Raw genomic sequence first — 27,319 nt, 5'->3', positions numbered from 1 at the left:
TACCCTTGCAGACACACACACACACACACACACACACACGTATCCTGCTCCATTCAGACATCTGCAAAGATGTGCCTACACACACACACACACACACACACACACACACACACACACACACACACACACACACACACACACACACACACACACACACACAAACACACATCTTCATACCCTTGTACCCTTGCAGACACAGACACACACACACACGCAAACACACATCCTCATACCCTTGCAGACACACACACACACACACACACACACACACACACACACACACACACACACACACACACACACACACATGCAGTCATCCTACTCAATTCATACCTCCGCAGACACACACACACACACACACACACACACACACACACACACACACACAGTCACAGATATACACCCACTGACAAACACCCGGCCTCTACTTCTCTGCTAAACTTCCCACATGCAGTGCAGCCTCTTTCATTGGCTTGAATGGGTGACCACATCATCAGCATTAGGATCTCCCCCTGGGGGGTCTCATTATCTTTTAGCATGGCCAGTGGGACCACCCAGTGCAGTGAGTCCTCTGAGCATTGAAAATCATTGTGGTTGCCTTGTTTCTGCACTGGAAAATTTTACTGTGAGGAGATGGGCACACTTGGTAGGGCTTACCGCTTTCAGTGAGCATTCTAAATCTCATAGGGGGTGCTGTAGTGTCCATCTGTTGTCATAAAACTAAATGTGAGAAGGCCATCATACAGAACTCTCTACTGGGTTATCATTTAGAATTCTCTACTGGGTTCTGCTATGAATCATTTCTTAAAAAATAAAAGGAAGTCATAAAAGGGCAATGACAAAGTTCAAACATATGGGCATTTATATTGTCTTCTTTACAGCATATGTTGATGTGTTACATATAATAGCCATAATATTCACAAATTTCCCAAATATATTCAAGCATCTTATTACCCAAACCTACCATCTTTAATTCCGAGACATTGTACAACTTCTGTGGGATTGGCAGCAGTGAGAGTGTTTTCTTGTAGTTGTTCGAAAAGTCTGTTAAGTTGCCAAATGATGTCTTTCGTGGGATCACTTGCAGGACTGAAGATAAAAAAATAACAACTGTTCTGTAACTATATCAGTAGGTTACACAGAGTAGTAAACACCAGAATTCATGAAAGAAACAGCTAAAATATTTTCTGAAATGGTTTTTGATAAACATATCATGAACACAATAGATCACCATCAACGTTAAAAAAAAATACATACAAGTGGAGTCAAGTCGATCGTTCTGCTGGAACTTTATAACTTGTGCTTCTGGTATCTCATCTTAAGCCTTCAAGGAATGACTTTTAACACTAAGCAGCTGCTTATATACAAGTGCCACCATGCAATTAACTAATTAATTAATTAATCAATGATTTAATAATTCAAATTACAAATTTAAAGCACAATCTGTATAATATCTTATAAATCTCAGTGTGATATAATAAATACATATTCAATTTTTAAATATTTAACTTAAATGATAAACTTTCTTACACAACGTTCAAGTTAACCTCTAAGTTCAACCCTCTTGTTTGCATAGTCCTATAATTTAAAATAAACTTGCTTTTCGACTCTAATCATTTGTGAATAAAATCATCCCATCTATCTAAGTATGGTTTAGTTAGCACACTGAAGAAAAAACTCTCATCAGAACTCCCACGGGCCCAAGGAAAATGCTCTTCAATTGGACAATCCAACTTAGAATTCTTGATAGTTCCAAGATGTTCCAGGATGCATACTTTAACCATTGTTTTGGTTTGCCCTATGTACCATTTGGTAGGTTCACACCCACAGCCAAGTATATATACTACCCCCACATGAATAGCAATGAAATTTGTTCACAGGATTAAACATTTTCCCATTTATCTTGGTACCTGATAAATTTATTTTTCTCTTATATACCTTATACATCCCAAATGCATATACACCTTACCCTACTCCCACAAAACTTTGAACCTTCAAATTCAAAAGTTCTTTTAAATTCAAAAACCTTCCATGTGACAAAATTACACATTTGGGAAATAATTTACCCACTGTCTCATTTTTGGCTCACTGCTGGCACAAGCTATTGACCAGATTCCTTAAAATATCTGAAAAAGGGGAAAATTTGGTGACAAAATAAATTTCATTGTCTTGCTCCCTATATTTAAAGATATGCATGTGCTGCCCATACCTTCCCCATTTTCCCCTCATTTTTCATGTGAGACCAAGCTTGGAAAAATGGACAAGTACTTCTGCTGTGACTTATGGGAGAAAAATGGTGGATCAGTGGTTAAGTTGTCTGTTTCACAGCACTATTATCTGGAGTTCAGTCAGTCATGGCCATTGATCACATTCTATCTGACATTTGTGTCTTCTGTCTGTGCCTGTATGGTTTTTGCTGAGCATTCTGTTCTGTACCACATATCAACAATTTGATGGTCGGTTGGTTTCTCTGACTATCTATATATGTATAGCATGTACCTTTGCACTTATGGTTTGAGTTGTTGATAAAATTGTCTGAGGACTAGTTCAGTTCTTTTGACATTTATTTCACTGATGGCTAGGCCACTGTCAGTGGTCTCTGGTTGACAAAATTTGAAGATGATTGCAAATTAAGAGCTGTCATTGAATCACCCACCAGCTGGAATGTTCTTCAGGAAGGGTAGACACAAAGAACTGGTGCCAGAACCATGGACTAAAACGAAATGCCAAGAAACTCATAATAGTATCCTTCAGGAAGTCATTCACCCCTGCTATCATATTGACAACACACCTGTAAGAGTTGACCCAGCAGTCAGGGACTTGGGAGCACAAATAGATAGTAATCTAGACTTTGACCATCATGTGTCTACAGCAGTGAGGAAATCATTGTATGTTGTGCAATTTATAAACAAATGTATGGCATCTAGGTGCAATGCAGTCATTGTTCCACTGTATTTGCCATTCATCAGACCTTTCATTGAGTACAATGCCCCCTTAAGATGTACCTAACCAGACATATCCAATTGGAACATCCACAGAGGTTCCTTACTAAAAAAATACAGGACGTAAGTACATGTCTTATGCAGACTGCCTCAAGGCCCTACCACTGTATTCTGTCTCCTATAGGCTGTTGAGAGAAGATCTATTCGTGGCATACAAGGCATTGTCAGACCCCACTCTGATGAACCTTCTGCATTTTCACAAAACAATCAAAACCTGGATTACCTGTTCTAAAGGCATACCTTGCCTGAGATATAAATAGGACCTGCTGGAGAGACAGGTATGTATCTCAGAGACTACCCCTTTCCCTGGAACAGGCTCCCCAGCCATGTGAACCAGAGTTCCTCCTTAACCCAATTCAAGTGTAACTTGGACAACTGGATGGGGAACAGGAAATTCATCCCTGGTCTGGCACCTATGTCTCTAATGGACACAGGTAACCTGTAAATGGTTCATCTCCCAGGTCCCTGCTTGTAAATGTTTCATCTCCCAAGTCCCTACTTACACTTATCAAGGGTACCAGGACTTGTCAGAGATTTGGGATGCATGGCTAGTTTTAAAAAGGCCCTTGTGGTCATTAGTAAACACCTACAAACCTGAGTACTGAACAAGAGTGGGTGATTTAAAACGTTTGTAGTCCAGTCTATTGCTGAGCAAAAGTATTTTGCACACACACTCATATACATGATGTTTTCCAGGAGTTGTTTAAGGATATCAAAGTAGTTTTTGTGTTTAAATTACCTGTTTAACTGTAGTAGGCTACAATGGCCATTTCTGTGCATTTAAAGTGTTTTTTTGATTGCATCTGCTTTATTTTCTGAAAAAAAATACTTGTTTTCCCATGTTTCTAAGCTAGTTTAGTCTAGTTTTCAGGTTAGTGCTGAATTCAGGGCTGTGTTACAAGTTTCTGTGTTTGCCCATACCTTACTTGAATAGAAGGAAGTTTCTCTGTTCACTGTGAGAGAGGGAGCTTTGAGCAGCCTATCTGTCCCAGGAGGAGTGGTTTCAGCCCAGAAATAAGTAGTTTATTGGCCATTTTGGGCTTATTTCTATCTCTTTCATTTCCCTGCTATAAAACCCGCATTTGTAAGGTTTTTGTGCTAGTATACAGCTCAGCAAGCTCCAGCCTGGTGCCCTGCAGAGTTCTACAGCAGCAGAGATACAAAAGAGAGACTTTGGAGTGATTAAGTATAATTTTTCTGCATTTTCTTGCTGCCTTTAGCTAATTCCACTTAAAATGCCAATTTTCTAGAGTTTCTGTGATTTAAAAAGCTTGTTTCAGCTACATATTGTACTTATTTTACTGCTTGCACTTTAACAAAGTCGTTTTTCTGTTTAAATTACCTGTTTAACTGTTGTAGGCTACACACTCAAGTGTGATAGACATTTCTGTGCATTTAAAGTGTTTTTTTTTTATTGTATCTGCTTTATTTTCTGAAATAAAACAAAAAAACAAACAAAAAAAAACTTGTTTTCCCAACTTTCTAAGCTGGTTTAGTCCAGTTTTCAGGTTAGTGCTGAATTCAGGGCTGTGTTACAAGTTTCTATGTTTGCCCATACCTTACTTGGATAGAAGGAAGTTTCTCTGTTCATTGTGAGAGAGGGAGCTTTGAGCAGCCTATCTGTCCCTGGAGGAGTGGTTTTAGCCCAGAAATTAGTAGTTTTTTGGCCATTTTGGGCTAATTTCTATCTCTTTCCTTTCTCTACTATAAAACCCGCATTTTCTAGGTTTTTCTGCTAGTATACAGCTCAGCAAGCTCCTGCCTGGTTCCCTGCAGAGTTCTACAGCAGCAGAGAGACAAAAGGGAGAAATAACATACCCAACACACTAGTAATAGGTGACTCTATACTCAGGCACACTGACGTCCCACTCACTAGGCTGAACAAAGAAAAAGTTACTGTTAGTTGCTTGTCGGGTGCCAAGATCCACCACATAACACAAGCACTCAGGTCACTCCAGAACAAGTACAGTTATGACTCTGTCATTGTCCATGTTGGTGTGAATGACCTGAGCTGTACCTCCCTGGACTACATGAAAAGAGACATGGAGGAGCTCTCTGATCACGTAGCCCAGGCTGGTATGACCCTGACCCTGAGTAGCATCCTGCCCTCACCAAGAATGATACCACGGTATAGAGAAAAAATTATCAATTTCAACAATTGGCTAAGCTTCTGGTGTCATTCAAAAGGGATCCAGTGTCTGTCAGCCTGGGATGACATGCTCGACAAACCACGCTGCTTTGCTAGAGATGGCTTGCACCTGTCACCCTTAGGCTTTTGAATACTGGCCAAGGCTCTTGCCACCCCCATAGTGCCTTTTTTTAGGCAAGGCTCAAAAGACAAACCCACTGCCGTAAATAGCACAAGTAACAAAAAACTGAGGGTAATGCTGCTCAATGCCGGAAGTCTAAACCTCAAAATGCACGCACTTGAGGCACTCCTCAGTATGGAGAAAATCGATATATGTGCAGTAACAGAAACCTGGTTTAAGGCTCCAGAGAGCACCCCAGCACTACCAGGCTACAACTCATACCATACATTTCGGCCACAAAACCCGGACCGAAATACAAAAGGTGGGGGAGTATCCATATTCATCAAAGATACCCATGCCTCCAGGTTAGTGGCACAGCACGATGCTTCAGAGATCATCCATGTGCAACTAACAACGGGCAAAACTGCTATTCAAATTATAGCTTGCTACAGATCACCCACCATGTTCCAGGACCCCCACTCTGCATTCTTGGAAACACTGGGAAACCTAAAGGTCCTACCAAACACCCTGATATTGGGTGATTTCAATTATCCAAACATTAACTGGGAGAGCTACTCAAGTACGAACTTCCTGGCCCAACATTTCCTAGAATTTATAAACTCAAATGCCCTGGATAAACTGGTTAACACCCTCACCATAGGTGACAACATATTGGACCTGGTCATCACCAACATGGGCAACCGGTGTTCCACACCAGAGGCCAACCCCTCGCTGGTTAGATCTGACCATAAACTAATCACTCTGGATATCCACATTCCGCCACCACCCCCAGTCAAAGAAACCACTGTGAAAAACTTTTCAAAAGCAAACTTTGCATTACTTAAGACCGAGGTGGGAAGTTTCAAAGCCTCCATGCTAAAGGATAATGCTGTCCAAGCAGCAAAATCCTTTACTAATGCACTCTACGGGCACCTACAAGAATGTATGGATCATGCTATCCCAAACAAAACCAAGACTCACTCCTTCAAGAAAAGGAAATCAGTCTGGTGGAGCCCTGCCATAAACAAGCTATACAATAGAAGGAGGAAACTAGTACAGAAAAGAGTAAAATCCCAAGAAGGGAAGACATCCCCGATCAGTATCAGTAAGAAACTATGTTCCCTCATAAAATCATCCAAGGCTAGCTTCGAAAGAAAAATTGCCATGGACTCCAAAGATAACCACAAGGCATTCTTTAGCTATGTCAAGAATCTAAGTGGGAATTCTCAGATCTGCTCGGAGTTAGTGCAGAATGGCACAAAATACACTGAACTGACCGATATAGCCAACATCCTGGCAGACAGGTTCAGTGCAAACTTCACCCCCCTTTCACCTCCAAAAAAGCCCATAACTATACCAGAAGAATGTAGTGCCCCTGAAATCATAGACACTCAGGTTAAAACAACCCTCACCAAAGCCAAAAACACAGCATTAATGGGATTGGACAGTGTCCCAGGATGCATCCTACATGAGCTCAAAGATGAACTAACCCCTCACCTAAACACACTGTTTAAACTCTGCCTCTCCACAGTCTACATGCCCACAGAGTGGCACACAGCAACAGTTATTTTGCCCCACAAAGGTGGAGCCACAATGGACCCCTGGAACTATTGCCCTATAAGTCTGACTAGCTTGGTCTGTAAAGCTATGGAACACATCATCATGGATCTCATTAACAGAGACATTGGAAACCTCCAAACACTGGACCCAACCCAGTTTGGCTTTGGTAAGGGCAGATCATGCCTCCTAAACCTGGTGGACTTCTTTGAGACAGTTACCAAGGCTACAGATGAGGAAAAGGTGGTCCACACAGCCTACCTAGACCTCGCAAAGGCCTTCAACACCATTCCCCACTCAGGTATTATAGACAAGCTCAGCAGTCTGAACATAAACCCCTATGTGATGAGATGGGTTGCCAACTGGCTCACAGACAGAACCCACATGGTAAGAGTTGCAGGAGCTAGGTCTGACTCTAAACTGGTTACAAGTGGCATTCCCGAGGGCTCAGTCTTAGGACCCCTCCTGTTCGGCATATACTTCTCAGAGGTACAGGCAAGCACAGGAGGACTATGGCTCATCAAGTTCACAGACAACTGCAAACTAGGGGCTATAATTGACTCTCTGGCTGACACAGACATCCTCCAAAAGGGTTTCACTGAGACAGATTCCTGGTGTCAAAACCATGGTCTCAAGCTAAATGCCAAAAAGTGCATAGTCATCCCCTTTGGAAAAAAAAAAAGTACCCGCAAACTACCACATAGGTGGTAGCCCCCTAAATATGGAAGACTTAATAAGGGATCTGGGGACCCAAGTAGATAGTAACCTCTCCTTTGATAATCACATTGCCAAAGTGGTTAGAAAATCCTTCTATGTGGCCCACCTTATCACAAAAGGGTTTGCATCCAGATCAAAAGAGGTCATTGTGCCCCTCTATACATCACTCATCAGACCCATCATAGAGTACAATGCCCCATTTGGGATGTACTTTACAAGACACCTGCAACAACTGGAAAGATCACAGAAGTTCCTCACCAAGAGGATCACTGGCCTCAAGCAGATGCCCTATGCAGCTCGACTGAAGAAACTCCAGCTGTACTCGGTTGCATACCGCCTACTCTGCCTGACATACAAGGCCATGTCCAACCCAGAATTGATGGACATGCTCCACCTAAAGAAAACCATATCCCCTCGAGCCACATGCTCCAGGGATCTAAACCTCACCACAACAATAAATAGGATGTGCTGGAGGGATATATTCCTGTCCCAGAGACTTCCCATGCTCTGGAACAAGATTCCAATCTACATTAGGCAGAGCTCCTCGCTAACCCTCTTCAAGAGAAACCTTGACAAGTGGATGGGAAACAGAAGGTTTACCTCAGGGATCACTTCAATGGCTCTGCTGGACAGAGGCACAGGGAACTAATCTAAGGGGGTGGCGAAAGCCAACACATTCCGGCTAGGCTTATAAATGCCTTTGGGCAGATAGCCTAGTACCTACCTATGAGCCTATGAACCTATGATATCTCTTCATTACAAATACTCTCTTCCTTGATTTCAAGGTGGCTTATTTGGCAACCTGTCAATCTGCCAAATGTATTCTTTCCAAATAAGTAAACAAGAAACTTCCCAAACACTGTCTTCCTAGACCACGTGGAAAATCCACTACGAAACCTGCGTTTGAAATATTTATTTAAGCTTCTCTTTAAACATGCACTTTTCGTCAGATTTAAGTATCCAACTTCATCAGAAACAAAACTTTAAGTTAATAATCTACTAGAGCATTTTATAGCACCCAAATCTCATTGAAATCACATTGAAGTCACGCAGCACTACACATGTACTACGCAGAGAGCTCACCCTACTGGTGAGACTTGCAACTACTAGTTAATTCTTTATTTTTTATTGTTTGTTTTTTATATATTGTTTAATTTCTACCTATATAAAATCTCATATACATGCAGGTCGCAACTCAGAAAATACAATGCTATAATGAACAATGATAAAAAATATAAAAATAATATACTAGTAAATATAAATATAAAAATATATACAAAGTCTCCAAGTCAAGAATTATGTTAAGCTTTACATAACTAACAATGTTAAAATAGTTAAAAATAGATAAAAATAGTGTTTTGAATTGTAGTTTCGATCTCAAAGAACTGCACATGTATTTGCTCATAAAAGCAGCAAAGTCTCAAATCTAAAAATACAAGTGAGAATTCACCTTAACAAATTTTTCAAGCGTAGGACACACATAATTGAATTACACTCATTCAGGCCAGGAAACTGGCAGGCATTCAGCCTCAATTGCCAACAAAGCTCTAACCTTTCCAATCTAAGTGACTCCGGACCACCTCTTCCGTCATTGTATAGTTGTTGAATGACGCTAAATTTGAAATTATGTGTGGGCTGTTCTAAAATGTGTCTTGCCAATGCATTTGTGGATTTACTATTGTTAATACTATATATGTGTTCGTATATCCTGTCCCTTAGTCTTCTGTCGGTTTTGCCGACATAGAACGTGGGACAGTGGGTGCAGCTTGCCAAATACATTACTTGCTTACTGTTACAATCATATTTGTCCTTGGCTTTGATCTTAACATCCCTAATACAACAACTGCTACCGTCATGGATATATTTGCATTGGTTACACATATAACATTTGACTGTACCCAGTTTCTTTTTCATCACAGTGGCTCTGTTTTCTAAGATTTGTTTCAAATTGGCACCACGTCTAAAAACTATTTTCGGGCATTCGGGGAAAGTTGTGCGTGTCTCATTATGGTTCAGCAGTAACCCCCAATTCTTACAAATGATGTTAACTATTTCAAAGGATTCCATGGCAAAAGTGGAAATAAAGCAATAAGGGCTGAACAACTCATCAGGCCCCTGTTTATCACTACAAACCAAAGTCATATTTTTATTACACAAAATTGGTGGGAACACTCCTCCATGTCTCTTAGCTTTCACTTCCTCAAGGAGGGTCATGAACAAATCGACAGGGTAACCTCTCTGTAAGAAAAAGTTCTTGAGTGTAATTTTTAATATCCCTTTTTGAGAAGCATGGGAAAGAACTGTTGGAAACTTTGTGTCTCCACTACCAAGAGAGAGCGGATGCTTTAATTACTGAAGTGACTCTGTTAGACGAGAACATTAAGAAGGACTTAGACTTTCAAAGATACCAGTTTGACTATGAGAGAATATTCCACAGCATTGACCAACATTTATTGAAGGTCAATGCAACCAAAATTAAGAAAATTCAAAGGGATTTGAAGGACTATGAAAAAGGGCTAGCATATCCTAGACCCCCACCATCTCAGAGTGGTAACCCACCCCAAGGTGACAACGAGCAACCGGAAGGTTTGATTCAAGAGAGTGAAGTTCCCCAAGCCGCTATTGATAGTGACATGGGAGACCAGGCTCCAGACCCAGCCTCGGTTCGTCGCAGTGATAGACTAGCGACGAAAAACAACATGGGCTACAAGCAGGGTCCTAGTGACCATATAAATTTTCAGAACCAAGCCTCCGGCAGCCATTACCCGAAGGGGAGAAGGAACAATACCAGAACCAGGAGGAAGAACAAGTGGTGAACACTGAAGAAAGGGAAGATTGCTTAGAAGCTTTAAACACTTGCAGCATAGTTTTGAATACTTCAAGAGAGTTCAAAATTTATAATTACTTGGAGATTAATATATCGTCCGAGATGGTTGACTTATTATCAAAGGGACATACTTTTGTTCCAACTGCACACACCCAAATAGCTGATATTTTAATAGATTTAAAACTTTTTGTTCGTAAAATGAATTTGAACTTGCTAATGGGTGATCATTTACCAACCCAGAATGACTACTATATTCCAAGTGTTTATAACCCTCCTACCCACTTGATTTTGTCCTTCTTCGAACAGATGTGCGAAATTGATATTAGGAACACACTGTTTACTAGTAGGCATGGTAATTTTCAACAACACAATGTCTCAAGAGAGGAAAGGGACATACTTAACTTTTTGAGTTCCTCTTATGTGAGAATTATGAAACCAGATAAGGGAGGGGGCCTGGCGATTATGAATTTAGCAGACTATAACCAAAGAATGTTATCGATTTTAAACACTGAGACATACAGTGAAGTGTCAAGGAATGAGTTAAATATAGCTATGAATAGAGTGAATTCCTTGTTGTATGATTTATATATTGAAGGGCGTATTGACAAGAATGTGTTTGAATTCTTGAAGATGCCAGCACCTAGACTACCTATTATTTTCGGAATTCTGAAAATTAATAAAAGTGTAGCAGACCCACCAATGAGGCCATTAGTAGATGCAAGGGGAAGTATGACATATGCGTGCGCTAAAGCTGTTGACAACATCCTTAAAAAATATGTTGCTCAAGAGACCCAAATTTCAAAAGATTCCTGGTCCTTTTTGCAACATATTAATCAAATTCCATTTTTTGAAAACGCCTTATTTATGACAATAGATGTCAAGGATTTATATTCTTCAATTCCCCACCAGGAAGCCATTGAAAGGTCAGCACTTTTGATGCAAACCCATAATGCCCCTAGAGATGAAGTGAACTTGGTGACAGAATGAATAGACATAGTACTGTCTTATAACTATGTCACCTTTAATGGTAAATTTTACCATCAAAGAGTGGGAGTTGCGATGGGGTCCCCATGTGGGGCCAGTGTGGCTAATATGGTCATGGCACACTGGGAGAGACAGCATGTCTTACAAAATCCTTGGTACTAACAACACATAAAATTTTACACGCGATTCTTGGACGACATTTTTGTGATGTTTGTCGGCCAGGAATCAGAGGCACTGAGAATGATAGACATGTTTAATAACAGCACGGAGTTTTTGGAATTCACTTATTCTGTACACAAGGACAAGATTTCATATCTTGACATTGAATTAAGGAAAGATTATAGAGAATTAGTTTATTTAGCAAAAATTTTCCGTAAGAGTACTTACTCAAATTCCTTCCTTCATTTTTCCAGCTGCCACCCTTTTTCACAGAAGAAATCTGTGATTAAGGGGCAGTTAGTTAGGGCAGCTAGGATGTCCACAAAAGATGAGGACTTTATAGCCGAATGTGATACACTCAAGAACTTTTTCTTACAGAGAGGTTACCCTCTCAATTTGTTCATGACCCTCCTTGAGGAAGTGAAAGCTAAGAGACATGGAGGAGTGTTCCCACCAATTTTGTGTAATAAAAATATGACTTTGGTTTGTAGTGATAAACAGGGGCCTGATGAGTTGTTCAGCCCTTATTGCTTTATTTCCACTTTTGCCATGGAATCCTTTGAAATAGTTAACATCATTTGTAAGAATTGGGGGTTACTGCTGAACCATAATGAGACACTCACAACTTTCCCCGAATGCCCGAAAATAGTTTTTAGACGTGGTGCCAATTTGAAACAAATCTTAGAAAACAGAGCCACTGTGATGAAAAAGAAAGTGGGTACATTCAAATGTTATATGTTTAACCAGTGCAAATATATCCATGAGGGTAACAGTTGTTGTATTAGGGATGTTAAGATCAAAGCCAAGGACAAATATGATTGCAACAGTAAGCAAGTAGTGTATTTGGCAAGCTGCACCCACTGTCCCGCGTTCTATGTCGGCAAAACCGACAGAAGACTAAGGGACAGGATATACGAACACATATATAGTATTAACAATAGTAAATCCACAAATGCATTGGCAAGACACATTTTAGAACAGCCCACACATAATTTCAAATTTAGCGTCATTCAACAACTATACAGTGACGGAAGAGGTGGTCCGGAGTCACTTAGATTGGAAAGGTTAGAGCTTTGTTGGCAATTGAGGCTGAATGCCTGCCAGTTTCCTGGCCTGAATGAGTGTAATTCGATTATGTGTGTCCTACGCTTGAAAAATTTATTAAGGTGAATTCTCACTTGTATTTTTAGATTTGAGACTTTGCTGCTTTTATGAGCAAATACATGTGCATTTCTTTGATATCGAAACTACAATTCAAAACTCTATTTTTATCTATTTTAACATTGTTAGTTATATAAAGCTTAACATAATTCTTGACTTGGAGACTTTGTATATATTTTTATATTTATATTTACTAGTATATTATTTTTATATTTTTTTATCATTGTTCATTATAGCATTGTATTTTCTGAGTTGCGACCTGGATGTATATGAGATTTTATATAGGTAGAAATTAAACAATATAAAAAACAAACAATAAAAAATAAAGAATTAACTAGTAGTTGCAAGTCTCACCAGTAGGGTGAGCTCTCTGCATAGTACATGTGTGGTGCTGCGTGACTTCAATGTGATTTCAATGAGATTTGGGTGCTATAAAATGCTCTAGTAGATTATTAACTTAAAGTTTTGTTTCTGATGAAGTTGGATACTTAAATCTGACAAAAAGTGCATGTTTAAAGAGAAGCTTAAATAAATATTTCAAACGCAGGTTTCGTAGTGGATTTTTTACGTGTTCTTGGAAGACAGTGTTTGGGAAGTTTCTTGTTTACCTGTTTCAAACCATTTTCAAGGCTTGTATTCTTTCCAAATGCCATTTGGTTGAATACTGACAGCCAGAAGTTACTTTTTTTAGTCATTGAAATTGCACTTTACTCCACTGTTGTGTGACTTCGGAGTTGGTATATATAATTTGGGGGGTGGTGCCTCCCCCTACCTGGAGGGCACCCCTTCAAGAAAGCCTTATTTTTTGTTTGTCAGAAGTAGTTTGTAGCCATTAATTTTCCAAAAATGGTATTTGATAGAAAATGTATTTAGTAGATTGACAAGAATTTGCATAACTGCATATCCAGAATATGTGAGATAGCAAAACGCATTCACTTTCTCCTGTAAGAACAAAAAAGTAAGTTCCTGAGACTGCAGCAGACTGCTTTGGGGGCTTTCTCCTTTCCACAGGGGTTTGTGACAGGTGGTGTTGTTCACTCCAATGGAGCTCGGGAAGTTTGCACTGTAATTTCCAATGGGCAGAGCCTAAGCCTTTTGACAGAATCAAATTTTGTCCTCACATTTCAAACAAATGTTCATATCTCTGAAACCCTTCAGCACAAACTATTTTATAGTGGTAGTATTCTTTATGTGCTAGGTCTTAAGCCAAATTTTATAAATCTCAGTAAATCACCTTAACTCTTACATTGGTAATATATTGTAAACAACTTACAATATTTCAGCAACCACTCAAATTATATACATACTATCAACATCATTTTATTCATCTAGCTGAGAGCTTTCATATGAGGCTAAGGATTTCTTTCTGTGTTACTTGGTTGTTGAAATATTTAGAAAAATGTGAAAATTATATCTGTATAAATTAATAACATAAATCAACAGTTAATATCTATTTACTTGCACTAGACAGAGGTCAAATATTACTGCAGTTAAGTTTGCCATTGTGTAAGCTTTACATTGAAATGTTTTAAAACCTTGTACATAGCATAGTTTTGGAATTATTGATACAAATATGAACATGCAATATTTGATGCCTAGAGGCGTCAGTAGGAGTTAACTGCAGATGCACCTGGAGGCTTCACTCTGATGTAATGAAATATAAGCTGAGATGTGTAGGGGTAAGGTGCCATGAGATTTTCTATCTGTATTTTTTTTGCAGCTCATCCATTTGGTCATATGGTAATACTACATTTCAAATGTGCGGGATTGATCATGTGTGATCTGAGCACTACAGTTATGAAATATCACAGCAAGACACTGCTACTAGTCAGTCAAATTTGTCACACCAAGAACAAAATTAGTGTTTGCCCTTATATAAATCTTCTTCTTTCGGATTTTCCTGGTTAGGAGTCACCACAGCAGATCACCTGTCCGCTCATGATTGGCAGTGGAGTTTTACAGTGTCGAGTTGCCAGCCCGGCACCCAACCTTCCACAGAAGGCACATACATGCACAGACTCACACCTAGGGTCAATTTAGAGTGTCCAATCCACCTACAGCATATCTTTGGGATGTGGGAGGAAAACAGAGCACCCATTGGAAACGCATGTGACAACATGAAGGACATGCAGACTCCACACAGAAGGCACCCCAGCCGAGGATCGAACCAGAGAACCTCTTGCTGTGAGGTGGCAATGCTAAATGCTGCACCACCGTGGCCACCCTTTGCCTTTATATAAATAAACTATTAACAATTTATATAGGAGCGATAGTTTTATGCAAGAGCTGCTCAAAAGAAAGATGCCAGCACTTGAGATGTCAGCAGGTCTATACATGTATGATTATACTAACCATTAGTCATAAACTTTTGAGTTAATTTGAAAATCTGCCATAAAAATAATAAGACACAAAGCTGAAGTGGTAAATAAATAAAAAATATGTAGATGTTTGTACAAATAAGTACTAAATATGTTTTTTTAACAGATAGGGTTCATACAAAACTCTAACAGCTAATCAGGTTCTATCACTACCAATAGCTAAATATTTTACTGACGTCTATCTGCTTCTGAAACAGCAATTTTGCAGCATCACAAGAAATGAAATCTGAGACTGAGATAATGTCCAGTGCTGCATTTTCACTGGGCAGATTTCAAAAGCAAAGCAAACACTTAACAGTTGCTCTCTGCCACCTCCCCTCTGTATTTCCTGTTTGACTTTTATAAATTTAAGATGTCTTGTTTCAAAATCCACATTGGTAAGGGTTGACATTACCATTTCAAGAAACAGTTAAGCTTTAGGCATTGCAAAAATGTACATGTTTGAGAAGCCAGTTTGGCTTTTTAACAGCTCTGCTGAATTATTTTCTAAAGGCAACTACTTATTCTGTACAGCTCTTATTTTTATATACTATATATTTTACACACTTTGAAATTTACTAAAACAATAACTAGATCATTTATGAAAAAATCAGGTTAATCCAGCTTTTCTGTATGTTTTACTGAAATATAATTGCAAACCTAACTCAGGGTGTTACACATGGCTTAAGTGCCTTTTACCCTATGAAATAGTAACCAGTGCTCTCAGTAATAAACTGACTCATTTACAATATGGTTTTGAACAACTGGGTCTCTAAGTTAAAATTAAAAACATGGCCTATAGTACTCAGAAATTCCATAGCATGGCCAAATGGTTGTTCTAGTAAGATAAAAGTAAGGAATGCTTTTGAGTTCTGAAAATATTTTCTTGAGTATAATAGTAGAGCCTTAGGTTTAATCCATAAGCATATAATTTAGGAGTGACTAGTAGTTTTATGACAGTTTCTGTTTGTGCTTAAAGGGACACTAACGCATGGTGGGCAGATAAGTCCTGGATGATAAGACCTCCCATTGATACAAATGGTGTGAAGCATTTGATAAACATATTGGCTGCTGACCCTTTGGCTGCTGACCCTTTACAGGGGGTCATATTGTATGCACGACAGAATTATTGGGATTACAAATCCACAGATGGTGGTCACATAGATTAGTACTAAGCTAACTGCCCTTGTGAGCCATTTTAAGTCTAGCCAATTATCCCTTGTAGGGCTCAAACCCTACACCTTGTGCTTGTAAAGCAAGCACCTTAACCATTAGGCCACCCACCCAACTCCTTCTTCAGTTCCCAGTTTGGTTTGATCTGTTGTGATCACAGTAGGAGGACAGACTATGGAGAATTACTGGTCCATATCCCTGGACTTCATCAAATCAAATGTCTTAAACCAGCTGGTTGGCAGCCCCACAAGGGCTGAAAACATTCTGGATCTGGTACTGATGAACATGGGGAACTGCTGCAGCACTCTCTCACTGGTGAGATCTGACCACAAATCAGTCTGACTCAATGTTACCATCACCCCAACCCACCCCCAGCAGTAACCAGTCAGAGAAACTTCTCCAACAGATTATAACCACCTACCGACTAGTATAAACAGCTTCATAGCACCTCCCTCCCTTGTTGAAACAGACAACTATGTGGAACTACAGACTAAGGCTCTATACAAGCACCTGTATAGCTGCATGGATTCGGCAATACCAAATAGAGCAAAACAAGGTTCTCTAGGAAGGACAAACCTGTCTGGTGATCTTCTGCCATTAACAGACATTACAATATGAGGAAGAAACTGCTGTCTAGGAGTAAGAAGGAATACGTCAAAACTGGAAACAATCCCTCCTCAGCTTAAACAAACAACCTGTGAAATCCTCCAAAGTGAACTATGTTTCAAAATTAGCTACCTCAACAAAAGGCAACCATAAGGCTTTCTTTAGTTACATCCACAACCTTAGATGAAAGCTCAGATTTGTGCTGAACTGGTTGTTAATGGTACCACATATACCAATACATTCGACATACCAAACCTGTTGGCACATAGTTTCAGTGAAAATTTTACCCCTCTTCCCCCCCCGAGAGTTGACCAAGACATCCTAAACACCTGTACCCCACCCCATATCTATAACGAGCAGGTCATACACCCCTTGCTAAGGCCAAAAACACTGCATCCACAGGACCAGATAACATCCCAGGCTGATTCTACATGGGCTCTGGCATGAACTAGCAAAACCACAGGGTACCCTATTCAGTCATAATCTAAGCACAGGCTTCATCCCAGCAGAATGGAAGACATCCACTGTTATCCCATTACACAAGGGTGGTGCCTCTATGCACCACAGAAACGATAGACCCATTAGCCTGACTAGAATAATCTGCAGGGTCATGGAACGTATTGTCATGGACCTCAAACAAGGACATTGGCAGTCGTCAGGTACTTGACCCTACCCAGTTTGGCTTTGTCAAAGGGAGATCATGCCTGCTAAATCTGGTGGAGTTTTTTGAAACAGTCACCAAGATCCTGCATGAGAAAAAATCTGTCCATACTGCCTACCTCACTTAGCCAAGGCATTTGACATGATCCCCCACTCGGGCATCATTGGCAAACTTACCCAGCTAGGCATAAACCCTTACCTCATTAGATGGGCAGCAAACTGGCTTACTGATAGAATGTACACAGTCAAGCTAGGGGAATCAACTTCAAACAGTAGACCCGTAACCAGCTGTGTACCACAGGGATCGATCATGGGGCCACTTCTTTGCGGAATCTTCTTTTGTAAGGTACAGATAAAAACTAAAGGTCTGTGGCTGACAATGTTTGCAGATGACTGCAAAATAGGGTTTATCTTAGAATCCCCAACAATGTAAGCATCCTACAAGAGGGTCACACACTAAAGAATGAGGGGTGCCAAAATAATGGCCTCAAACTCAATACAAAAAAATGTATCATTATCCCCTTAGGCAAGAATGATGTTTCTGCCAGATACCACATCAATGGCAATGCCCTAAGCATGCTCTCAATGGTGAAAGACTTGGGCATCCAGGTTTAATAGCAACCTAACATTTGACCACCATGTTGCCACAGTGGTAAGAAGGGCCTTCTATATAGCCCATCTCATAAGTAAGGGCATCACATTCAGAAAAAAAGAATTCATAACCTCCCTGTACTCTTCCTTCATCAGACCAATAATTGAATATAACTCCCTCTTTGTTATGTACCTTTCGAAGCACCTGCAGTTGCTGGAGGGGCCACAAAGGTTCCCTGCTATGAAAATTCAGTCTCAAGCACTCACCCCATGTGGATAGGCTCAAATCCCTGTCTCTCTACTCGGTGTCATACAGATTGCTCAGAGGTGACCTTTGCCTTGCATTTAAAGCTATCTCTGACCCAAGTTTATTGGAAATGCTGCATATCCAAAAATCAAACTGTACTCATGCTAAAGACCTTAACCTGGTATGCAATATCAATGGAACTTGCTGGTGGGACAGGTTTGTTTCCCAGAGGTTACCCCACCTTTGGAATAGGCTCCATCTCCACATCAAACAGAGCACTTCATGTCACGTGATTGGCTGAGTAACTGGAAATTCACCCCTGGGGTTCCACCTACATCCCTCTTGGCAAGGGGCACTAGGTGCTGATTCTTAGGAACAAGGGTTAAACTTGGCTAGGCTTGTAAGGGCCCTAGGGCCATTAGTCTAGTAACCTCCATGATTCTATGATTCTATGATTATCATTTGAAATTTTGAAACCACTGCCTTCACACAGTGAGATCTCCCTCCACCCAAAAGAATCTAAAACATCAGCAGGGTCCAAGGTATATTTTTATTTTAATTTATTAAATGGAATAGAACACTGATCGAAAGATACCATTTTCAGGTTCATGTTAGGTAATACAGTAGGATAAAAGTAATACAATACAATAAGGGTTTTACAATAAATTGAACAATGATGGTAGTTTGGGGTATACAAGTATGTTATAAGAATAATGAAGAGTATGTAAGAGATTTCAATGAGGGAGCTAACAATTGGTTAATATGTAGTCTGGACAGTATGTACTTTGAATAAGGGTGCTTACAATTGGTTAATATGTAGTCTGGACGGTATGTACTTTGAATAAGGGTGCTTACAATTGGTTAATATGTAGTTTGGACAGTATGTACTTTGAATAATGGTGCTTACAATTGGTTAATATGTAGTCTGGACGGTATGTACTTTGAATAAGGGTGCTTACAATTGGTTAATATGTAGTCTGGACGGTATGTACTTTGAATAAGGGTGCTTACAATTGGTTAATATGTAGTCTGGACAGTATGTACTTTGAATAAGGGTGCTTACAATTGGTTAATATGTAGTCTGGACAGTATGTACTTTGAATAAGGGTGCTTACAATTGGTTAATATGTAGTCTGGACAGTATGTACTTTGAATAAGGGTGCTTACAATTGGTTAATATGTAGTCTGGGCAGTATGTACTTTGAAATAACAAGAAGAAGAGAAAGGTGGAGGACAGTCAGGCAAGAGCTAGCTTACTAGAGAGGCAAGAGTATGGAGTAGCTGCCTAAGCCCAACACATTGGAGAGGGCCTGCAGGGATTGGATAAAATTGTGTTCCAGGGAGAAAACATAGCCCAGAAAGAAAGATGAGTGCACAAGAACAAAAGGATGAACAGATGGTTGCTTTTAAAATCATAAATAATGAGGAGCATTTCTGCATTTTTTTTGAAAGATAATCACAGTAGGCCATGCTGTGAGCTCCTTGAAATAAACAACAGAACTGGAACAGCTACAGGGGAATCTGCAAGATCTGGAGGAATATAAAGCAGCAGTTAAAGCTGAACAGTAGGAATAGATTCATATAATACAGGAGCTAATAGACTTACTAAAAGCAGGCTGAAAAGATGGATGATCCTGAAAATCTCTCAAGGAGTAACATCAAGATAATTGGAATACAAGAGAAAGAGTGAGCAACAGTGATCTGGAGCAATTTGTAATGTAATTTTTAAATGAGAGATTTGTGATGCTAGAAAATAAAGAAACAGTAATACAGAGAAGTAGAGTGACAGAGAGCAACAGTAGAAAGCAGCCCCCTGGCATATTTTGGCATATTTATTTTCTTTTGCTGTAAAAAATAAAATAATAAGGCAAGCAAAAAGACTTAAAAGTTATCCCATTCACAGAGATCTTCACAAAGCTGGTTGAGGATTACTCAGAAGCACTCTATATAAAAGAAGGAAAGTTATGCTTAAGATATCAAATGAACTAAGAAGGAAAGGAACATCTGCATGTTTGAAATACCCTGTAATTCTGGACGGACTGTAGGAAGGAGTATGGTTCAGGCCACACAATACTAAAGGTGTTGAAAAGTTTAAACAGTGGGATCACAGACAGCTAAATAACCCAGGCAGCAAAACTCTGAATCACCTGCAAGACATGGACTAGGAGAGCAACCTTAAATGGAGGACTAGTGACCCAGAGATACTGGAAGGGCAAGCAATATCAGAAAATCACACAGGGGAGAAGACAAAACCTGGGAGTATGGAGGAGACACATTTTGTAAGGTAGATGAGCAGGAAATAAACAAATCACTAAGGTAATCATAAGGAGATGAGAAATGAGGCTAGATGGTAAAAGAGTTATATCAAAGGGACAGAAGAACAATCAGCCTCTCCCATGGGACATTTAGGTACAAAATCAGAGAAAGAAGCAAAAGCAGAGAGATAGACAAGGGATAAATATATGGAGTAGGGGAATGGATCATTGGATGTTTTGGAGGATTCAGACATAAACTGCTGTGTGAATGAAAGACTAAACAACCTGGATAGAAGCATTTATGATGGATGGCAGCAATAAAGTACAGAGGGACTGAAATTAACCACAGAAATTGAGAATAAATAAGCGAAAGGAATGGACACTGAAAGGCAGGTGACTCTGAACATGGCAGGAAAGATGCACTGAAGGCAGGAGATCCTTACCTTGTGAAACACACCCCAGAGAATGCAACATCAAAAGTTTACAAATAATGGGACAAATTAATTAGTAAAGTGAGTCCTGGGGCAATGATGCGTAATGCAGTCAAATGAGACATGGTGCATGCCTCCAAGGTAAATGTTATATTTTTCATAAAAGCTTGATGTACAGCAGACTGCAATACACATAAGTTAATGTGTAAGTCTAAAAAAATATGTAATAATTGCTGAAGCAACAAATGGGAGGCATGAAATGGAAGGCAGAGAGCAATTCACACACAAATCTGAAATAAAGGGAAGGCGATTTATACATAGAATAGCAAAGAACTATAAATGGCAAATAAAAATAAATGCTGGACTATCACATAAATGAAGTTTTCACACAAGACTGCTGTGCAGCAAATGAATGGGAATTTTGTAATGAAAAAAAACTATGACATCAGAACTGACTTGGCATGCAATGTATTAGTGTGTGTCAGTAAAAAAAACTGACATCAGTGATGACTTGGCATGCAATGATTTAGTGTGTGGCAATAAAAAAAACTGTGACATCAGTACAGACTTGGCATGCAATGTATTAGTGTGAGGAAATAAAAAACTATGACATCAGTACTGACTTGGCATGCAATGTATTAGTGTGTGGCAATAAAAAAACTGTGACATCAGTACTGACTTGACATGCAGTGTATTAGTGTGAGGCAATAAAAACTCTGACATCAGTACTGACTTGGCATGCATTATATTAGTGTGTGGCAATAAAAACTGTGACATCAGTACTGACTTGGCAAGCAATGTATTAGTGTGTGGCAATCAAAACTATGACATCAGTACTGACTTGGCATTAAATGTATTAGTGTGAGGCAATAAAAAGCTGTGACATCAGTACTGACTTGGCATTAAATGTATTAGTGTGAGCAATAAAAAACTGTGACATAGGTACTGACTTGGCATGCAATGTATTAGTGTGAGGCAATAGAAAAACTGTGACATCAGTACTGAATTGGCATGCAATGTATTAGTGTGTGGCAATAGAAAAACTGTGACATCAGTAATGACTTGGCATGCAATGTATTAGTGTGTGTCAATAAAAAAACTGTGACATCAGTACTGACTTGTCATTAAATGTATTAGTGCATGTCAAAAAAAAACTGTGACATCAGTACTGACTTGGCATGCATTGTATTAGTGGTTGGCAATAAAAACTATGACATCAGTACTGACTTGGCATTAAATATATTAGTGTGAGGCAATATAAACTGTGACATCAGTACTGACTTGGCATGCAATGATTTAGTGTGTGTCAATAAAAAAACTGTGACATCAGTACTGACTTGGCATGCAATGTATTAGTGTGAGGCAATAAATAACTGTGACATCAGTACTGACTTGGCATGCAATGTATTAGTGTGAGGCAAAAAAAACTGTGACATCAGCACTGACTTGGCATGCAATGATTTAGTTTGTGTCAATAAAAAAACTGTGACATCAGTACTGACTTGGCATGCAATGATTTAGTGTGTGGCAAAAATGTGAAATCAGTACTGACATGGCATGCAATTTATTAGTGTTGCAATTAAAAAAACTGTGACATCATTAATGACTTGGCATTAAATATATTAGTGTGAGCAATAAAAAACTGTGACATCAGTACTGACTTAGCATGCAATGTATTACTGTGTGGCAATAAAAAAACTGTGACATCAATACTGACTTAGCATGCAATGTATTAGTGTGAGGCAATAAAAAACGGTGACATCAGTACTGACTTGACATGCAATGTATTAGTGTGAGGAAATAAAAAACTATGACATCAGTACTGACTTGGCATGCAATATATTAGTGTGTGGCAATAAAAAAACTATGACATCAGTACTGACTTGGCATGCAATGTATTAGTGTGAGTTAATAAATAACTGTGACATCAGTACTGACTTGGCATGCAATATATTAGTGTGAGGCAAAAAAAAAACTGTGACATCAGCACTGACTTGGCATGCAATGATTTAGTTTGTGTCAATAAAAAAACTGTGACATCAGTACTGACTTGGCATGCAATGATTTAATGTGTGGCAAAAAAATGTGAAATCAGTACTGACATGGCATGCAATTTATTGGTGTGTGACAATTAAAAAAACTGTGACATCAGTAATGACTTGGCATTAAATATATTAGTATAAGCAATAAAAAACTGTGACATCAGTACTGACTTGGAATGCAGTGTATTAGTATGAGGCAATAGAAAAACTATGACATCAGTACTGATTTGGCATGCAATGTATTAGTGTGAGGAAATAAAAACTCTGACATCAGTACTGACTTGGCATGCAATGCATTAGTGTGAGGCAATAAAAACTGTGACATCAGTACTGATTTGGCATGCAATGTATTAGTGTGAGGCAATAAAAACTATGACATCAGTACTGACTTGGCATGCAATGTATTAGTGTGAGGCAATAAAAAATTGTGACATCAGTACTGACATGGCATGCAATGTTTTAGTGTGTGGCAATAGAAAAACTGGGACATCAGTACTGACTTGGCATGCAATGTATTAGTGTGAGGCAATAAAAAAACTGTGACACCAGTACTGATTTGACATGCAATGTATTAGTGTGAGGAAATAAAAACTCTGACATCAGTACTGACTTGGCATGCAATGTATTAGTGTGAGGTAATAAAAACTGTGACATCAGTACTGATTTGGCATGCAATGTATTAGTGTGAGGCAATAAAAACTATGACATCAGTACCGACTTGGCATGCAATGTTTTAGTGTGTGGCAATAGAAAAACTGTGACATCAGTACTGACTTGGCATGCAATGTATAAGTGTGAGGCAATAAAAAACTGTGACATCAGTACTGACTTGGCATGAAATGTATAAGTGTGAGGCAATAAAAACTCTGACATCAGTACTGACTTGGCATGCAATGTATAGTGTGAGGCAATAACAAAAAACTGTGACATCAGTACTTACTTGGCATGCAATGTATTAGTGTGAGGTAATAAAAAACTCTGACATCAGTACTGACTTGGCATGCAATATATTAGTGTGTGGCAATAAAAACTGACATCAGTACTGACTTGGCATGCAATGTATTAGTGTGTGGTAATCAAAACTATTACATCAGTACTGACTTGGCATTAAATGTATTAGTGTCAGGCAATAAAAAACTGTGACATCAGTACTGACTTGGCATGCAATGTATTAGTGTGTGTCAATAAAAAAACTGTGACATCAGTACTGACTTGGCATTAAATGTATTAAGTGTGTCAATAAAAAAACTGTGACATCAGTACAGACTTGGCATGCAATGTATTAGTGTGTGGCAATAAAAACTATGACATCAGTACTGACTTGGCATTAAATGTATTAGTGTGTGGCAATAAAAAAACTGTGACATCAGTACTGACTTGGCATGCAACGTATTAGTGTGTGTCAATAAAAAACTGTGGCATCAGTACCGACTTGGCATGCAGTGTATTAGTGTGTGGCAATTAAAAAAACTGTGACATCATTACTGACTTGGCATGCAATGTATTAGTGTATGGAAATAAAAAAAAACTGTGACATCAGTACTAACTTAGCATGCATTGTATTAGAGTGAGGCAATAAAAAACTGTGACATCAGTACAGACTTGGCATGCAATGTATTACTGTGAGGAAATAAAAACTATGACATCAGTACTGACTTGGCATGCAATATTTAAGTGTGTGGCAATAAAAAAATCTATGACAACAGTACTGACTTGGCATGCAATGATTTAGTGTGAGGCAGTAAAAACTGTGAGATCAGTACAGACTTTGCATGCAATGTATCAGTGTGTGGCAGTAAAAAAAACTGTGAAATCAGTACTGATTTGACATGCAATGTATTAGTGTGAGGCAATAAAAAACTGTGACATCAGTACTGAATTAACATGCAATGTATTAGTGTGAGGCAATAAAAAACTGTGACATCAGTACTGCCTTGGCATGCAATGTATTAGTGTGAGTCAAAAAAAACTGTGACATCAGTACTGACTTGGCATGCAATGATTTAGTGTGTGTCAATGAAAAAACTGTGACATCAGTGCTGACTTGGCATGCAATGATTTAGTATGTGGCAAAAAAATGTGAAATCAGTACTGACATGGCATGCAATTTATTAGTGTGTGGCAATTAAAAAAACTGTGACATCAGTAATGACTTGGGATTAAATGTATTAGTATGTGCAATAAAAAACTGTGACATCAGTACTGACTTGGCATGCAATGTATTAGTGTGAGGCAATAAAAAACTGTGACATCAGTACTGACTTGGCATGCAATGTATTAGTGTGTGGCAATAGAAAAACTGTGATATCAGTACTGATTTGGCATGCAATGTATTAGTGTGTGGCAATAGAAAAACTGTGATATCAGTACTGATTTGGCATGCAATGTATTAGTGTGAGGAAATAAAAAACTGTGACATCAGTACTGATTTGGCATGCAATGTATTAGTGTGAGGCAATAAAAAACTGTGACATCAGTACTGACTCGGCATGCAATGTATTAGTGTGAGGTAATAAAAAACTCTGACATCAGTACTGACTTGGCATGCAATATATTATTGTGTGGTAATAAAAACTGTGACATCAGTACTGACTTGGCATGCAATGTATTAGTGTGAGCCAATAAAAAACTGTAACATCAGTACTGACTTGGCATTATATGCATTAGTGTGTGTCAATAAAAAACTGTGACATCAGTACAGACTTGGCATGCAATGTATTAGTGTGTGGCAATAAAAACTATGACATCAGTACTGACTTGGCAATTAAATGTATTAGTGTGAGGCAATAAAAAACTGTGACTTCAGTACTGACTTGGCATGCAATGTATTAATGTGTGTCAATAAAAAACTGTGACATCAGTACAGACTTGGCATGCAATGTATTAGTGTGTGTTAATAAAAAAACGGTGACATCAGTACAGACTTGACATGCAATGTATTATTGTGTGTCAGTAAAAAATTTATGACATCAGTACTGACTTGGCATGCAATGATTTAGTGTGTGTCAATAAAAAAACTGTGACATCAGTACCGACTTGGCATGCAATGTATTAGTGTGTGGCAATTAAAAAAACTGACATCAGTACTGACTTGGCATGCAATGTATTAGTGTATGGCAATAAAAAAACTGTGACATCAATACTGACTTGACATTAAATGTAATGGTGTGAGGCAATAAAAAAACTGTGACATCAGTACAAACTTGTCATGCAATGTATTAGTGTGTGGCAATAAAAAAACTGTGACATCAGTACTGACTTGGCATTAAATGTATTAGTGTGAGGCAATAAAAACTGTGACATCAGTACTGACGTGGCATGCAATGTATTAGTGTGTGTCAATTAAAAAACTGTGACATCAGTGCTGACTTGGCATGCAATGATTTAGTATGTGGCAAAAAAATGTGAAATCAGTACTGACATGGCATGCAATTTATTAGTGTGTGGCAATTAAAAAAACTGTGACATCAGTAATGACTTGGGATTAAATGTATTAGTATGTGCAATAAAAAACTGTGACATCAGTACTGACTTGGCATGCAATGTATTAGTGTGAGGCAATAAAAAACTGTGACATCAGTACTGACTTGGCATGCAATGTATTAGTGTGTGGCAATAGAAAAACTGTGATATCAGTACTGATTTGGCATGCAATGTATTAGTGTGAGGCAATAAAAAACTGTGACATCAGTACTGATTTGGCATGCAATGTATTAGTGTGAGGAAATAAAAACTCTGACATCAGTACTTACTTGGCATGCAATGTATTAGTGTGAGGCAATAAAAACTGTGACATCAGTACTGACTCGGCATGCAATGTATTAGTGTGAGGTAATAAAAAACTCTGACATCAGTACTGACTTGGCATGCAATATATTATTGTGTGGTAATAAAAACTGTGACATCAGTACTGACTTGGCATGCAATGTATTAGTGTGAGCCAATAAAAAACTGTAACATCAGTACTGACTTGGCATTATATGCATTAGTGTGTGTCAATAAAAAACTGTGACATCAGTACAGACTTGGCATGCAATGTATTAGTGTGTGGCAATAAAAACTATGACATCAGTACTGACTTGGCATTAAATGTATTAGTGTGAGGCAATAAAAAACTGTGACTTCAGTACTGCCTTGGCATGCAATGTATTAATATGTGTCAATAAAAAACTGTGACATCAGTACAGACTTGGCATGCAATGTATTATTGTGTGTCAGTAAAAAATTTATGACATCAGTACTGACTTGGCATGCAATGATTTAGTGTGTGTCAATAAAAAAACTGTGACATCAGTACCGAC

At 38.8% G+C, this 27,319-nt stretch overlaps 1 protein-coding gene across 2 annotated transcripts in view; it reads right to left on the bottom strand.

Annotated features, from left to right (window-relative positions):
- LOC122798822 (ubiquitin carboxyl-terminal hydrolase 47-like) overlaps window positions 1-27,319 on the bottom strand; it is an 831,248-nt gene that overhangs the window by 678,282 nt on the left and 125,647 nt on the right. For both annotated transcript variants that reach the window (XM_044067947.1, XM_044067946.1), the window contains exon 4: window positions 965-1,089. In XM_044067947.1, the coding sequence (XP_043923882.1) occupies window positions 965-1,089 (125 nt within the window). The remainder of the gene's footprint in view (window positions 1-964; window positions 1,090-27,319) is intronic.

The sequence above is a fragment of the Protopterus annectens genome, chromosome 3.part1, assembly GCF_019279795.1.
Source record: "Protopterus annectens isolate FY-2018-M chromosome 3.part1, PAN1.0, whole genome shotgun sequence".
NCBI classification, from domain to species: Eukaryota; Metazoa; Chordata; order Ceratodontiformes; family Protopteridae; genus Protopterus; species Protopterus annectens.
Note: the sequence above shows the minus strand (reverse complement) of the source record. Positions and strands in the feature narration are given on the sequence as shown.